Source organism: Aplosporella prunicola (genome assembly GCF_010093885.1).
Source record: "Aplosporella prunicola CBS 121167 unplaced genomic scaffold K452scaffold_17, whole genome shotgun sequence".
NCBI classification, from domain to species: domain Eukaryota; kingdom Fungi; phylum Ascomycota; class Dothideomycetes; order Botryosphaeriales; family Aplosporellaceae; genus Aplosporella; species Aplosporella prunicola.
This window is the reverse complement of record NW_022983545.1, coordinates 173,836-187,898: the sequence shown is the minus strand read 5'-3', so window position 1 is coordinate 187,898 and position 14,063 is coordinate 173,836. Positions and strand designations below refer to the sequence as shown.

General features: G+C 57.3%; 6 protein-coding genes across 6 annotated transcripts in view; 4 read left to right on the top strand and 2 right to left on the bottom strand.

Annotated features, from left to right (window-relative positions):
- Positions 1 to 1,124: 1,124 nt before the first annotated feature.
- K452DRAFT_252835 (uncharacterized protein) lies at positions 1,125 to 2,714 on the bottom strand. The gene is made up of 2 exons (XM_033538263.1): positions 2,060 to 2,714; positions 1,125 to 2,007 (listed from the first exon to the last, which is right to left on the bottom strand). Exons 1-2 carry the CDS (start codon positions 2,681 to 2,683, stop codon positions 1,447 to 1,449), a joined length of 1,185 nt encoding a protein of 394 aa, XP_033395883.1. The 5' UTR covers positions 2,684 to 2,714; the 3' UTR covers positions 1,125 to 1,446.
- Positions 2,715 to 2,945: 231 nt separating this feature from the next.
- K452DRAFT_230802 (uncharacterized protein) lies at positions 2,946 to 3,419 on the top strand (the record flags this gene model as incomplete). Its single annotated transcript, XM_033537116.1, has 2 exons — positions 2,946 to 3,143; positions 3,207 to 3,419. The coding sequence occupies 2 exons, from the start codon at positions 2,946 to 2,948 to the stop codon at positions 3,417 to 3,419; spliced, it is 411 nt and encodes a 136-aa protein (XP_033395882.1).
- A 3,627-nt stretch (positions 3,420 to 7,046) lies between these two features.
- On the top strand, positions 7,047 to 8,966 carry K452DRAFT_288934 (uncharacterized protein; the record flags this gene model as incomplete). Its single annotated transcript, XM_033540750.1, has 1 exon — positions 7,047 to 8,966. A coding segment is annotated over exon 1 (1,669 nt), but the record flags the coding sequence as incomplete, so codon positions are not given.
- Positions 8,967 to 9,244: 278 nt separating this feature from the next.
- Positions 9,245 to 10,118, top strand: K452DRAFT_230929 (uncharacterized protein; the record flags this gene model as incomplete). Its single annotated transcript, XM_033537127.1, has 3 exons — positions 9,245 to 9,291; positions 9,362 to 9,987; positions 10,042 to 10,118. 3 exons carry the CDS (start codon positions 9,245 to 9,247, stop codon positions 10,116 to 10,118), a joined length of 750 nt encoding a protein of 249 aa, XP_033395880.1.
- Positions 10,119 to 13,145: 3,027 nt separating this feature from the next.
- Positions 13,146 to 14,063, top strand: K452DRAFT_288931 (uncharacterized protein; the record flags this gene model as incomplete). The annotated part of the gene is made up of 1 exon (XM_033540749.1): positions 13,146 to 14,063. The coding sequence occupies one exon, from the start codon at positions 13,149 to 13,151 to the stop codon at positions 13,761 to 13,763; it is 615 nt and encodes a 204-aa protein (XP_033395879.1). The 3' UTR covers positions 13,764 to 14,063.
- The window catches only part of K452DRAFT_327592 (uncharacterized protein), a gene marked incomplete at both ends in the record, with an annotated part of 3,456 nt that continues 3,338 nt past the window's right edge, over positions 13,946 to 14,063 (bottom strand). The window contains one exon of the mRNA XM_033544929.1: positions 13,946 to 14,023. Within this exon, the coding sequence (XP_033395878.1) occupies positions 13,946 to 14,023 (78 nt within the window). The remainder of the gene's footprint in view (positions 14,024 to 14,063) is intronic.

Sequence of the window (14,063 nt, the reverse complement as noted above, 5' to 3'; positions counted from 1 at the left end):
GTGCTGTTGTGGCTGGATAACGTACATGAATAGATGAGGGGGCTGGGCCGGAGGACGGGTGTAAGGAGTTTGAGGCGTGGGCATGGATGTGGATGTGCATGGGAAGGCTGGACTTAATATTTAATGCTTACATAGCACTGCATGTACGCATCGAGGGTGTGCGCATATATGTAGAGCTCGTTGAGTTGAGTTGAGTTGAGTTGTATTCATTTACCCTGACCCATCGCCCTGAGCGATATGCAGGCTACAGACTATTCAAAGGAATACGCTAGGAATTTACACTGGTGATTCAATCTGAGAGTATAAGGAGAAAGGGGAACAGAGATAGGACAAGGAAAGGTAGAAGAATGGGAATAAGATAGGGTTTTACTAGTTGATATCGTCTCTACTCTGGAACCTTTTTATTTGTTGAGCGAATTCAAGTACCCTTTTAAGTTGAGCGGCTGAAATTGTCTATTTCCTCTTTTCCGTGTGCGGCTGGTTCTTGTCTGTTGGTTTACCGCCTAGAAGGCTAGAGAGGCAATTTCTCTAGAGTCCGGTTTCTTAATACATTTTTTGCCGATTTTCCTGGAGTAGTGAATAGTCTAGTAATACGTGGGATATTGATTCTATATCTCCGTATTCGCATTTGTCGTTGTTTATCCGTCCCATTCGTTTTCGGTGCTGGTTGAGCCAGCAGTGGCTAGTTCTCAACTGGGCTAGCAGCCCTGCTAGGTTACGTGGGAGTTTGTCGTAGAGGTGCCTTACGTGTGGTCCAGGGATCGCTGTGTCTACGTTGCGGAGGTGTTGGCCTTTCTCTGACGCTTTCCATTCTTTGTTCCATTGTGTGTGTGCTGTTTCGAGAGATGTTTTGACTTGCAGCGGTATTAAGGGTAGGAAGCTGTGTTCTCTAAGACGTGTTGTAGCTTGTTTAGCTAGCTTATCTGCTTCCTCATTTCCTTGGATACCACAGTGGCTTGGGATCCACTGGATCGTGAAACTTATTTGAAGACTTTCATGGAGAGATTGGGCTGTACTGAGGATAGACCGTGCGATGCTTTGGCCCGATCTTTTTTTATATCTCCTAGTCAGAGCTTGGAGGGCGGCTTTGGAATCGCTATAGATAACGTATTCAGTTAGACTTTGGGGTAGAGCTCGTTGATTGATTGATTTGTCTCGACTATGCTGTACTGTACTGTACTGTACTGTAGCAAAATACGCCACGCCACTGCGCCTTCGAGATGTGCTAGTCCGTCGTTCGCCTACGCAATGCAAAAACGGGAAGGGAAGCAAATGAAGAAAATAAAAACCCAGAGTAGAAGCCCACCATCGAGGTGGAGAAGCAAAAGGCAAATGTGCAAAGCAGTCGTTCATATGAAGCCTTGAACGGGAATGTGCTGAGAAACAAAAATGTGGAAATCTTCAGGGACAACTCAAAAGTGTCACCACAGATACCCAGCCAGCAATCTACCAAGGCCGTGCTTCCATGCCATCCGGCGGGCTCGTCTCCACTTTGCCCTTGCTAACCTCGGCCCAGTTGGTGCTGAGCGACGTGCCGTTGCTCTCCTGGTAACTCTTCATCATGGCTCTCCTCGTGTCCGGGTCCGCGCTCTTGTACAGCTTCTTGAAGAATGCATTGGCCGGGTCGCCGCCCTCGTCTTCCAGATCGTCAAAGTCTTCGTCGCCGTCGCCGCCGCCTTCCTTCTTGTCGCTCTTCTTCTTGGTCATGTCGTCGACTAGCTTGTCCCAGTTCTTGGGGCCAGTGCGCGACGATGTCGGGTATGAGGGAGCGGCAGTGCTGGCTGGTGCTGGGCGTGAGATGGGAGCGGCTTCAGAGGCTGTGGATGTAGCGTCGGGTGTGCCTTCCAAGGCGGGCCACTTTTGGTTGGGTACCGCCTTTCTGAGGATGACTTCCACCTTTGAAGGGAAGAACTTGACGGTAGATTGTTCTTTCGCAATCGGAGCAAATAGAGGATCCAGGTTCATGGCGTATGTTGATCCTGATGCTGTGGGGAAAGATACCTCAAGCTAAATTCTGTTATTCAAACGCCCTTGCCATTTTCAACCAAATTGGACTTACCGAGCGCGAGTCCATCTCAATGTTAGCCGTATTCTCTGCAACACCCTTCGCCAAGATGTTGATGGTGACATCCTGGCCGCCCTGGTACCAATCGTACCTGATTTTGTCGGCCGGGGTTACCTGCATCGTCGGGGTGGAAGTCTGCTTGTTTTCGCTCGCCTTCTGAGCAGGCTTAGGGGCCTCAGTGGGTGCCTCGACGTCTGGGACCTCAGCCACGGTGACGTTCTTCCTCTCGTCGTCTTCAGGCATGTCGCGGAACTTGATGGAGAGCTTCGACTCCCACATGGGGAGCGTCTTCAGCTGCGTGTCCAACTTTTTGACGATGCCAAAGACGAACTGTGCATCTCCGTATCTTCCTAGGGTGAACAGAGTGATGGCCCTGCGGAGTTGTGCGTCGATGATGAGCTCGCGCTTGCCGCGTTTATGCGCGAGAGCGACGGCAAGCTCGGCGTCCTTGAGCGCGGCATCGAGGTTTGGGGGGGCGGTGCGCTGGTAGGCCGTGGAACGACCAATGTAGTAGGCGACAGCGGTCGTGTTCTGCGCGAGCGCTTTGGTGTAGAGGTCAATGGCCTCGTCGTAGTTCTTTGCCTCTAGGGCGGCAGCAGCGGCCTTGGCCTGGTCCATTGTGGTGGTTGAGTGAGGTTTTGCGTGGTTTCTGGGGAGCTGTTAGAGAAAGCTTGGGGTATGGTAAGCTGCGAAGGGCCTTCACGTACTGTCTGGCGCTTCGAGTTGGTGGTGGAAGGAGCAAGACACAGGCAGAAGACCTCGATCGAGTCATGCAGCCCCACCCGCTCACCCCGGCGTTTATCCATTAAATCCGGGGAAGCAGCGCTAGCCAACCTCATCTTTGACATAACACCTGTCTCGAGGCACGAGGGCTTTCTGGATGTCGCCTGCGCAAGGCTCGCTATTCAATGCGCTGGTTCGCACGCATCACATCACGTCCCGCAAAAAGGTTGCCAACCTGAAAAAGGCTGCCGACAACTATGACGTATACGCCCTGCTGCGCAGCGGCGGCTGTCCTGGCATCATGTACTGCTCTGGCAATGAGGATGGTGTGAGGGAATGGGTAGCAGCTGTACACGTATGGAATATTCATTCTATCCTATGACCAAATGCAGTGGGCTGACAGAGCAATGCCTTGAAGCGGCTTCGCTATAAAGACTTTCAATTAGCAGCTCGTCCGGCCCTAGCCGAACCGCAAAATGCAGCAGCTCAAACTGCGCCGAGCAAAAAGACTAAAGAGCCAAGAGGTCTCCATGAGGTTGACACGGTGAAAGAATTTGGAGCCATCATGGAACAGCGCGGCGTCCTCTCATGGTGGAGGAAGGGCATGGGTTATGAAAAGCCCGATGACTGATTACTGCTTGGATGTTTGAGGATGATGCTGTGAAAAAAGAGAGTAGGATCCATCTGCACCCTACATGATACCAAGGACGATAATGTCAGTCAGTACCCTCAGCGCTGCGCACTTTTCTGTGTATTATTTTCTGAAGCTAATTTCCTTCCAGTGTAGGGTAGCATTGCCTAGTCCAGAAAGTGTACAAACAAGAAAGGAGACGTGTAAGTAGCGTTCCAAAAAACAATAATGTAACTCAGTTTCAAACAAATAACTCGCCAAATCGACCAGTCGACAACAACTTGGCCTCACACGCTGAACAAACACCACATAACGCCTACGCAAAGCATAAGAAAACAAACCCAAACACCCACAAAGCAATATCAAGCTTAACCACCATCCCACCTTACCGAAATTCAAAACTCAGCAATCGCTTTCAAGCGCCTTCCAGAACCGCCCCACACCTCCCCCACCTCTCTCGCAGCCCACTTCTCCCTCAAACACCTCACCATAACCTCACCGACGGAGACTCGGCACCTACACGATGAACGCCCTTCACGCCGCTCCGGCACATCGTGGTCCTGCTGCACACCAGTCAGTCATGCCCAGCCAAGACAGCCAAGACAGCATAACGTTTGCCAAATCCCGGCGACTTGATCGTGCAGCTTCGTGTTGAGTTATTAATGCTTTGCGGAGTGGGAAATTCCATGGGTTCATCAAATCCGCCATGGCATAGGCAGGACTGCATCCATAAAAATGGACCCAGCTCCAATGATTCCGCAGCGCCATAAGTTAGAAGAAATAGTTGGTCAAAAATACCATGACCACATCACCGGCTTCTAGGCCCAGCCTCTGCAGCTAATCTGAGTATCTTGACCCATGTCAATAGCTGGCGCGGGAACAGAGACCGTTCCGGGTTGTCGGCATCGATATATACCATGTAGGCGCATCTGAGTGATCTTCGTCTGGAAAGAGACTGCGAGGATGTTACATGCGGGGATGTCGATCTGGAAGGGGATTGGTGGCGATGATTTTCAGACTCTGACTACGTCTTGCCTTTGGAAATTCACTGATAGCTAAGAAATCAGAAACAAGCTGAATGCATATGAATAACCATCTATCGACATGGATAATGCAGGAAGGTCGGTACTACGCTCGGCACCCCGCATCGTGCCTCCCGCTAGGGCTCGCCGTTGACGTCGTCATCGCCGGTTAGGGTCCAGTACGTGGGGAACAGGCGGAGAAGGGCCGTTGCGCTACTCCAAAGATCGGCATATGAGTGATGGGAGGCAGGAAAGACAGACCTCTGCAGGAACAACGACTCACAACCAAGAGCCCGCTAGCGACGATGCGCTTTCTGCAGCTCGACAGCCCGCCCTCCAGAGTGACCCGGAAGCCCGCAGTGGGGCTGAAACATTGTTCCGACGCTCGGGGATCGGCGGCTCTCATGGCTGCGCGAAAGCTTGACCGATCTCACCGCCCAGGCTTCTGTCCACACCTTAACAACCGCTCGCTATTGTTGCGCGAAACAATAGCCCTCCCGCCGAGGATGCCCGCCACCAACCCAGCATGAAGCATCGCGGCATACCAGCACGACGATGGACGACTGGGGCGACCCATGGGCCGACGACTCTCACTCGCACGCGGCGAAGCGGCCCCCGGCCATTGAGACATTAGGGGCTGCAAGCAAGGAGTCTGTCGTGACACCGGTCCTGACCGGCTTCTTCGACAACGACGAGGCGCGCTGGGGTGACAATGACGACACGGTCGACACGTTTTCCGGCTGGGCGGGCGCCCACTCGCCCACCAAGGACCTGGGTGCCGTGGAAGGGGTTGTGCAGATGCCCGAGGACACGTTTGCGGACCCGAAGGCGACGAGACCGCTAACACCCACGTGCCCCGACGACGAGAAGACCGCTCCCGAGCCCGCTGCCCGCTCTCCTGCCCTCCCTGCTGCCCCTGAATTGCAGACCGGCGCCGACGCGCTCGAGGCCAATCCCTTTGCGGATGCTACCTCGCCCTCTACCGAGAACGGAAGCGAAGAGACGGCCATTGCCTCACACCAGCCCCACGAGACGCCAGAGGTGGACTCCTCTGCCTCCGACTCTGCCACTACGATCGCCGCTGAAGGCTCGGGCACCGCTGCCGACGATTTCCTTCCGTCTTCTGCCGCCATTCACTCCGAAGAGTTCGAAGAAAGCGGCGCGTCAACCCGTACTTCGACGGCGCCATCAGATACTAGCCATATTTACTCCGAATCTACGCGCACATCGTTCGACGAGGATAATGGCGTCCGGAAAACAGACGAAAGCGAAGGGAAACCCAATGGGGTTGGAGAACCCGCTACGGATACGAAAGAGGAGGACCAGGGGAACGACAATAACGCAAGTAAGACGGATGAACACGAAGAAAAAACCAACGGGGTTGATGCACCCATGGACGTTCAAGGACATGATCAAGGAAAGGACAATGACACTCATGAAATAATGGAGAGCGATAAGGAAGTCACAGAGGATGAAGGCGATAAGGAGGCCACAGAGGATGAAGCACCCACTTCGGATGCTACGGAAGATGGTCAAGAGGAAGAGGGCAGCGCTTCTGAGACGGTTGAAAGCGAAGAGCAAACCGACTCGGCTGAAACTCCCGCTACGGATTCCAAAGAAGATGACAAGGAGGATGTCCCTGACACTACTCAGCCAACTGAGAGCGTAGAGGAGCCAAATGAGGCTGAACAGCCTCCCACAGATGCACAAGAGGAAGCCCAAGAGGACGATGACGACGATGATTTTGGCGACTTCGAAGAGGAAGTAGAAGACGTTGAAGACGATGCTACAGTTAACGAATCTTCACCAGCAACCCCAATGCCCGCATCAGCAACGGGCTTCCCAGCAACCGGAAGCGGTAATCGCTCAGAGACCCCAGTGCCTCTATCCGAAATTAATTTCCAACCCGACTTGGGCCTTGTTAATAAGTTGTTTCCGCTTCCGGAGTCTACCAGAAAGTTTGAGACAGCGGAAGACACGCCTCTAACTTCAAGGAGTGCCCGCAAAGCATGGTATCGTCTCACAAGAAAGGAAACGATGCGGGAGTTTGAGAGTGGAAGCATGGACAACAGCTACGTTCGGGTAGGCTGGGCGCGGTCAAGAATTCGAGCAGATTTGCTCAAGACCGTGAGCAAATGGCAAACCGAAGAGCGTCTGAACGGCCGGTATGGCAAGCCTGGGGCGCTCTTTGGGTGGGATACTGGCTCAAGTGCCGTTAAACCATTCCCAGACGCGATTGCAGGCCGGCACAAACGCCAGACATCGGCAGCGCCACCTGTCAAGCATCCCGCGGAGGATGAAGCAAAAACGCGACCCCAGTCTCTCGTTCTCCCAAGCAGGCGAAGATCGTCAGTGGTCGAACCGGAACCCGTAGCCCAGTTCAACTGGAGCACTTCGCAAAGCATTGAACCACCCAAGACGAGCCTAAGCTTCAAGCCCACGCTTGACAGCATTGCTGGATCAGCTCCGCCGACGAAGACATCTTTCGAGCAGAATGTCAAATCGCCTCAATCGAGTCCGCTCTTCCCTCCGCCTCAATCGTCCAGTCCCGTGTCAGCGCCACCGGCGCAGACGGCGTTTGGAACTCAATATGGGAATCAACAACATGGTGGCCACATGAGCGACATGGCGTCTATGCTAGAGCCTCCCACAGCATCTGCACCGCCGACAAAGACGACCTTCGATTCTTCGGAAGACCAGACGCGTCCACAAAGGCCTACATCGATGATTCTCCCCAGTACGCCCAAGGTCTCTGCACATGCGAGATCAGTTTCAAGCGGCAGTATTACCGGCGGCGGCAGCGCAGCAAAAATTGCTGAACTACTAGGCGGCGCAAAAGAAAAGGGCACAAAGAGCCCCACGATGACGGTAAAGAACTCTGCCACCAGAGCTGTGCCCACATCGCCCTTGGCTGTCGAGGTTCCGCGCGAGGATCCTATTCCCGCTGCCATGAGCAGCCAGAAATCCAAGCACAAGCCCGAACCACTGGACACAAAGATCTCCGCGCCATCCACCAATGCGTCGGCGACGAACGATAATGGCGGATGGGGAGACATGGTGGAGTCGCCGGGCGCATCGAGCCCTGCGCAGCCGCGCTCCCAGAGTCCGTGGCAGACGGCTACCAGCAGCTCTTCCCCTGACCCTGCTCCTGCCCAAACGAAGCCCACGATTTCGCTCGCTTCGCCCCCGGCGCGGACGACACCGAAGCTGGCATCTCTGGACACAGACGTTGGCCCAAGAGCGTCCGGGTCCGCGTCCGGGTCCGCGACCGCCACCAATGCCAACGCTGCCGACAACGACGACGATGATGAATGGGGCGAGATGGTGCAGTCGCCCGCGCCCACCTCGCCTGCCATGTCCTCGCCCGCCTTCGCCGCCGCGCCATGGAACATCTCGCGCGGCCCCTCTGCGCTCAACACGCCTCTGCGCGTCCCGACGCCGCTGCAGCGTCCGCACCCGCCAAGCCCACTCGTTCCTATCCCCATCCGCTCGACCACTATGCCCAGCACCAGCACGAGTTCGTACTTCTTTCCGCCCGCCTCGGCCAGCACCACGCCCTCAATCGCCCCGTCCCCGAGCCCGAAACCAATGACGCCGTCGCATGCGCCGTCCGCGTCAATGTCAATGTCGATGTCGATGTCCTCGGCGATGTCGTCGGGTTTGCCGCTCCCGCCCCAGCCCGCCACGCCTGCCAACCCGCCGGATCCGTGGGCCGAGGTGGACTTTTCGATTTTCGAGAAGCCGGCCAAGACGGCGTCGCCGGCGTCGTCCTTCCGCTCCCAGGCCCCGAGTCTGGGTGCCTTGTCGATGCCTCGACAAGCGTACTCACCTGCCCACAGCCGCAACGCCTCGAGCCCGGTGTGGTTGTCGTCGCCGCCGCGCGCAGCTGGCTTCGGCAGTCCGCCACCAGCGACTACGGCCGTGACGTTCGATCAGATCCTGCAGCCCGCAGGCAAGATGACAGCGGGGCCGACGTTTGACGCTATTCTGGGACAGGCGAACCCGGCGCCCGTGACTGCGGCTGCAGCACTTGGGTCGCCGGCTTCGAGTGCGAGTGCGGGTAAGGCTGGGCACAGGCGGAATGATAGCGAGGAGAAGGTGCCGAGACGAGCGAGCGATGTTAGCGTGGATGATTTGGAAGAGTTTGGGGCGATGGGGATGAGTGGGTTGGCTAGTCCGCCGCCGTTTGTGAAGGATTTGGATAAGGTGAGGAGTCCGCCGAGGTTTAATGCTGGGAAGGAGGAGGTGGTGCGCAGAGTGGTGAGTGGGTTGCCGGATTTGGAGTATATGTTGAGGTAGGCTGTGCGTGGGATGGGGGTTGTGTGTGTGTGTTTGTGTGTGGATACCATTGGATAAGCGTTTTTTGGCTTTGGTTTGGAGGTGGCGTTGGTTTTGTGCGCGGTGTGTGCTGTACGTACGACTTGTAGATAGGTGGCGTGCGTTGCTTTGGAGAGGGTGAGTGTGGTTGTGTTGTTTGTATAAGAAGGGGGAGATGGCTGAGTTGTATATAGATGGGTATGGATACTATGTCGTGTATGATTGTTGATACTTTGTCTTTGGGTTGTGGGATACTTTGTTTTGAAAGTGTATGTGTATATGCATTGATCTGGGTTGACTAAATTGCCTAGTCTGGTTAGATTGGTAAATGGGCGGGTGACATGAAACTCAGGCAACCACAGCCGAGAGACCACGCAACACCAACCCGGCTCCTCCGCAACCTACCTACCTTCCTTACCTACCTACAGCTCCAGCAAGCACCAGCACCACCACACCCACGCCGCGCAATCGCTCCCAGCCAACAAGATGATGACCTCCACCAGCGACGAGGACCCCTTCCTCCAAGTGCAAGCGTACGTCTCGCACGACGACGCGTCCCACGCACGAGCAACACAGCACACGTACTAACGCGCAGACTCACAGTGACGTCCTCTCCCTGCTAAACACGACGCGACCGCTCTTCAGCTCTTACCTGCGGATCCGCAGCTCCGCGTCCTCGCCCAGCTCGCCGGAGCTGATCGAAGCGCGCGCAGAAGTACAAACAGCGCTCGAGGACCTCGCGACGGACCTGCGCGACCTGGTCGAGAGCGTGCACGCCGTCGAGCAAGACCCGTACCGGTACGGACTCGAGATCGAAGAGGTGCAGCGGCGGCGGCGGCTCGTCGAGGACGTGGGGCGCGAGGTCGAGGCCATGCGCGAGAAGCTGCGTGATGCGGCCGCCGAAGGAGGAGGCGCGGGAGGCCGCTTCAAGGCCAAGGCTGGGCTGCCTGACCCGGATGATTTTGGCGACGAGGACTTTGAGGGCGAGGGCGATGCGTATGCGGCCCTGGAGCAGGAGCGCCAGAGAGAGCTTATGGCGGAGCAGGACGAGCAGCTCGATGGCGTGTTTAGGACGGTGGGGAATCTGCGCCAGCAGGCGGATGATATGGGTAGGGAGTTGGAGGAGCAGGGCGAGATTTTGCGCGATGTGGATACGGTTGCGGATCGTGTGGGTGGGAAGCTCCAGAATGGTATGAAGAGGGTGGGCTGGGTCATTAAGCAGAACGAGGGTAAGTTTGGAGGGAAGCGTAGCGTGCTAGAGGCGTTTGCTAATTGCCGCGCAGACAAGTACTCGAGCTGCTGTATCGCAGTCCTGATCTTCGTCCTTATCGTCCTGCTGGTCCTGCTGCTGGTGCTGTAGCGGCGCCAGAAGTGGCATATCGGGACACAGCTACACGCTAGACGGCCCCGGGCTGGAAGCCACAATGCACACACAGAGACACACGCACGCCCTCAGTCCGCCGTCCCAGGCTACCAAACCACAGAACCACGCCCTACAAGACCACCACAGCAGCAGTACCCGCCATCCCCGCGCACATCCCCCAACGAGCAACAAACGCAGCGGCCTCCAAACGCGCCAATTGCACTCGTAACGAGCCGCCCCCGTCGCTCTCATCGTTCCGTCATATCCTGCGTACCCCGTCAGCATTTCCGGCACATAGGCGCGTTTTTTGGAGATTGCATTTGCTGTTCAGCGCCCGGGCGCGCCATTCTTGGCGGAGGCGTCTGCGCGCATGCATGCTTGTCCATCCATGCTGGTGAGGATGCGAGGCTCGCGTTTGCGCTGTTGTGGAATTTGGAGTATCGTTGAGTGGGTGGCTAAGTGGCTGCGTTCAGCACGCGGTCGATCCCCCGTTGGACGTGGCATGACATGGCATGGCATGCGTGCACGCATGTATTGCGTATGCTGTCATGGACAACCCTACCTACCTACGTACTGGCGCAGAAAGGCGGCGGGGAAGATAGAGGAAGAGCATGGGGGCATGGGGGCATGGGGGCATGGGGGGAGGGGGAGCTAGAGACACGAACACAAACGCGATCAGAAAGAGACAGACCGCCCAGTGCACGCGCGCCTAGAACACGAACAGAAAGAGGTAGAGTTCCTCGGCCCTAGGTAATCAGCCACTCTCTCATCGTGCATTGCGTTGCATTCCTCGCGTCTCGTTCCGCGTGGAATGCCAATGCCTGATGCCTGACCCGCACTCGGTCGCGGGCTGTGGAATGCGGGCTCGTACTTGCACGTACCCACCAGACCAGCCATCTTATCTGCATACCCAACCCAACCCTGGGGTATAGAGCGGCATGCGGCGGGTATGCGGCGAGTATGCGGCGAGTATGCGGCGGGTATGAGCAAGTATGGAAAGAGATAGAGCGAGCGAGAGGCATGTACGTACGTACACGGGCTTTAATGATGGCGGCGTCGAGCTTCTTAGGCAAGCACTCCTCCGGCTGGGTTGGGGGGTTGGGATTTGCTGGCTTTCTGGCTTTTCTTCGCCTCGACTCGTTCGCTCGTTCGCGCTTTTTTGAGTTGAGCTGGTTCGTGAGAGAGTCACTCACTAGGTATATCGATTGCGCTACTCCAGCTTTTGTCGTTTCGTTCCGTTGCTTTCTGCGTCAAGTCAAGTAAAGTCAGGTCAGGAGCAAAGCCAAGCTTCTTGGTCCCGTCCCCGTTTGTCTCGTCCACGCAAGGCACAGCTTGCCCAGGCAGCATGAAACCCCCCGCAGGCAGCACGCTCGACCTGCTGCGCTCGCTCACTACCAGCACCACGACCACCAGCACAACGGGCAAACAACACAACCAAAACAACGCCCACGCTCACAGCCACGCTCACACCAAGCCCGCTCCTGCCCACAAGCTCGCGCTCACCCCAGCTCGCAAGCTCACTCCTCCTCGAGCTAATGCTCGCGTAGACGCTCGCAACCGCTCTCGCCCCCGCAGAACGCACACCCTCCTTGCCATAACAGCATCCCTGCACGCCCTCCTCTGGGCCTCGATCGCTGCGCTCGCGGCTGCCGTCGCGCTGCTCGTTGGCGTTGGCGGTGGGAATGCTGGGGGTGTGGGTGCGAGGTCCCCGGCGCTGGTGCAGGGGCTGGGCGGCGCTGTTGCTGTAGGCTTATCCCCCTCCTCTCTTTTGTTTGTGTGGACTTGCTTTGGGTTTGGGATGTTTGTAAACAGTGCTAACCTCTGGGTTTTTAATACAGGCACTTCTCTCCCTCGCGTACACGGCGCTGCATGCGCTGCTTGCGCGGCGTCAGCGGCTGCATGGCAGCGCAGTGGTGGCCGAGGCTGAGAAGCCCAACGCTGCATCTCGCTCTCACTCCCGCCCAAAGTCGACGTACCTGGCCGTGCGCCTCGCGGGTGCTGTCTGCGCTGCTTGGCTGCTCGCCCTCGGCTGGGACATGATTGTCGTTGCGCGGGCGCCGGTGTGCGCTAAGACTGCGGTTGAAGCGGGGTGGGGTGATTGGCGGAGTGGGCGGGCGTGCGTGGTTGGGAGGGTGGGTGTGGGCGTGGGGGTTGTTGCGCTGTGAGTTTTTGTTTACTTGTTCTATGCGGTTTGCGGCTTGCAGATACGTACTGACATGTGTTTACTCGTACAGCATGGCGGCCAGCGTCCTCTTTGCCGCGCTCGCAGTCGTGCAGCGTCCGTTTGAGGCGGGCCTGTTTGGGCGCGTCGACTGCGGGGGGGGCCATGTTGCGCAACAGCAGCAATATCAACAGCGGGGCAAGACAGGCTCTTCGTCACCGTTATACGCTCCCTCCGAGTCCTTCGACTCGCTTCGCCAGGAGAAAGACCCCCTCGACGACCCCTTCACCTCTTCAACACTCTCTCCCGCCTCGTCTTGGCCCCAGCGCTGCAGCAGCCTCCCGCCACCAACAACAACGATAACGGGCCTAGGCATATCCTGCCTTGCTGCCAGCGGCGGCGGCGAGCAGCAGCAGCAGCCACGGCCACCCCTCCTCCTCGCCTCCGCCTGGCGCGCTATGCATCCCCCGTCTCTGCCACCAGCACATCACCAGCACCAACACCATCAGCAGCAGCGCAGAGCCAGCCTCAGCAAAGCGAGCTTAGCCATGCTAGATAGGGGCAGGTCGTCTTCGCCGCCATTACAGCAGCAACAGCAGTGGCCCCCCTGGCCCCCCACCGCGCTGCAGCTACTGCACCAGCAGGCGCCGCCTGGCCCGCCGCCCGCGCAGCGCGTGAGCGTGCGCCCTGTCGTGGGCGGGCCGGTTGTCGTGTGCGTTGGCGGTGGTGGGGGATGCGGTGGCTATGCCCAGCAGCAGCAGAGGCGGCGCTGGAGCGGTGGGTACGGTGGCGGAAGTGTTGGCGTTGCTGCTGGGGCTAGGCCCGCGGGCGCGGTGTGGGGTGGGGGTATGGGTGTCGGTGTGGGTATGGGCATGAATGCGGCTGGCGCAGCTCGCGGCGCAAGAACGAGCAGCAGTGCTGCTAGTTCATCAACGGCTCGGAGCCCGCTGTGCGTCATGGTAAGGGCGGAGGAGGTGGGTGAGGGTGAGGGTGAGGGTGAGGGTGACAATGGGAGCGAGAGTGACGATGAAGCAGAAGCAGAAGCAGAAGCAGAAGGAGAAGGAGAAGAAGAGGAGGCGGGGAGTGACGGCGTTGACGACGACACCACCACCACCACTACACCCCCCAGCTCTTACACAAAAACACCGCCACACCCCCAAAACCCACCATCCTCAACCCTCCCCCCCACGCCCCCGCGCCCCAACCACCACAGCCAACACAACCCCCTCCCCCACCCCCAACGCAGCTCAGAAACCACAGTCTCGTCCTCATGTCGCAACCGCGGGTCCGGTGACTCGGACGAGCTGTCCCTCGTCTTGGCGATTTTGGAGGGGTATGGTGCTGACGAGGAGGGAGAAGGTCGAGAGGGAGGGGAGGGGGTGGGTTGGAAAGATGGGAGAGAGGGGGTGGGTGAGGGCAGGTCGTTGCAGAGTACGGGGGATGTGATTAAGGGGTATGTTTCTTGTGGGGGGAGGGCGTAGGCCGTTCTGGGGGGTGGTAGAGGATGGGTGGGATATATCTGAGGTGCATGTATGCTCATAGATTGAGGTTGAGATTGTAAAGCTCGCGAGCAATGGACGGGCGGGGTTGGGTGTAGTATAGTATCGTATCGTATCGTATAATAAATAGCCATCTAGCTAGCTATCTCTCTGGCACTTCCCTCTCAATAACCATGACTGACGCTGCATTCGACACTGACGAAGACCTTCTGATCGGTGTGCGGCGCCAACAACGTCATAACCTCGACTTGCAGGTATGGTTTTTTTTTTTTTTTTTTTTTT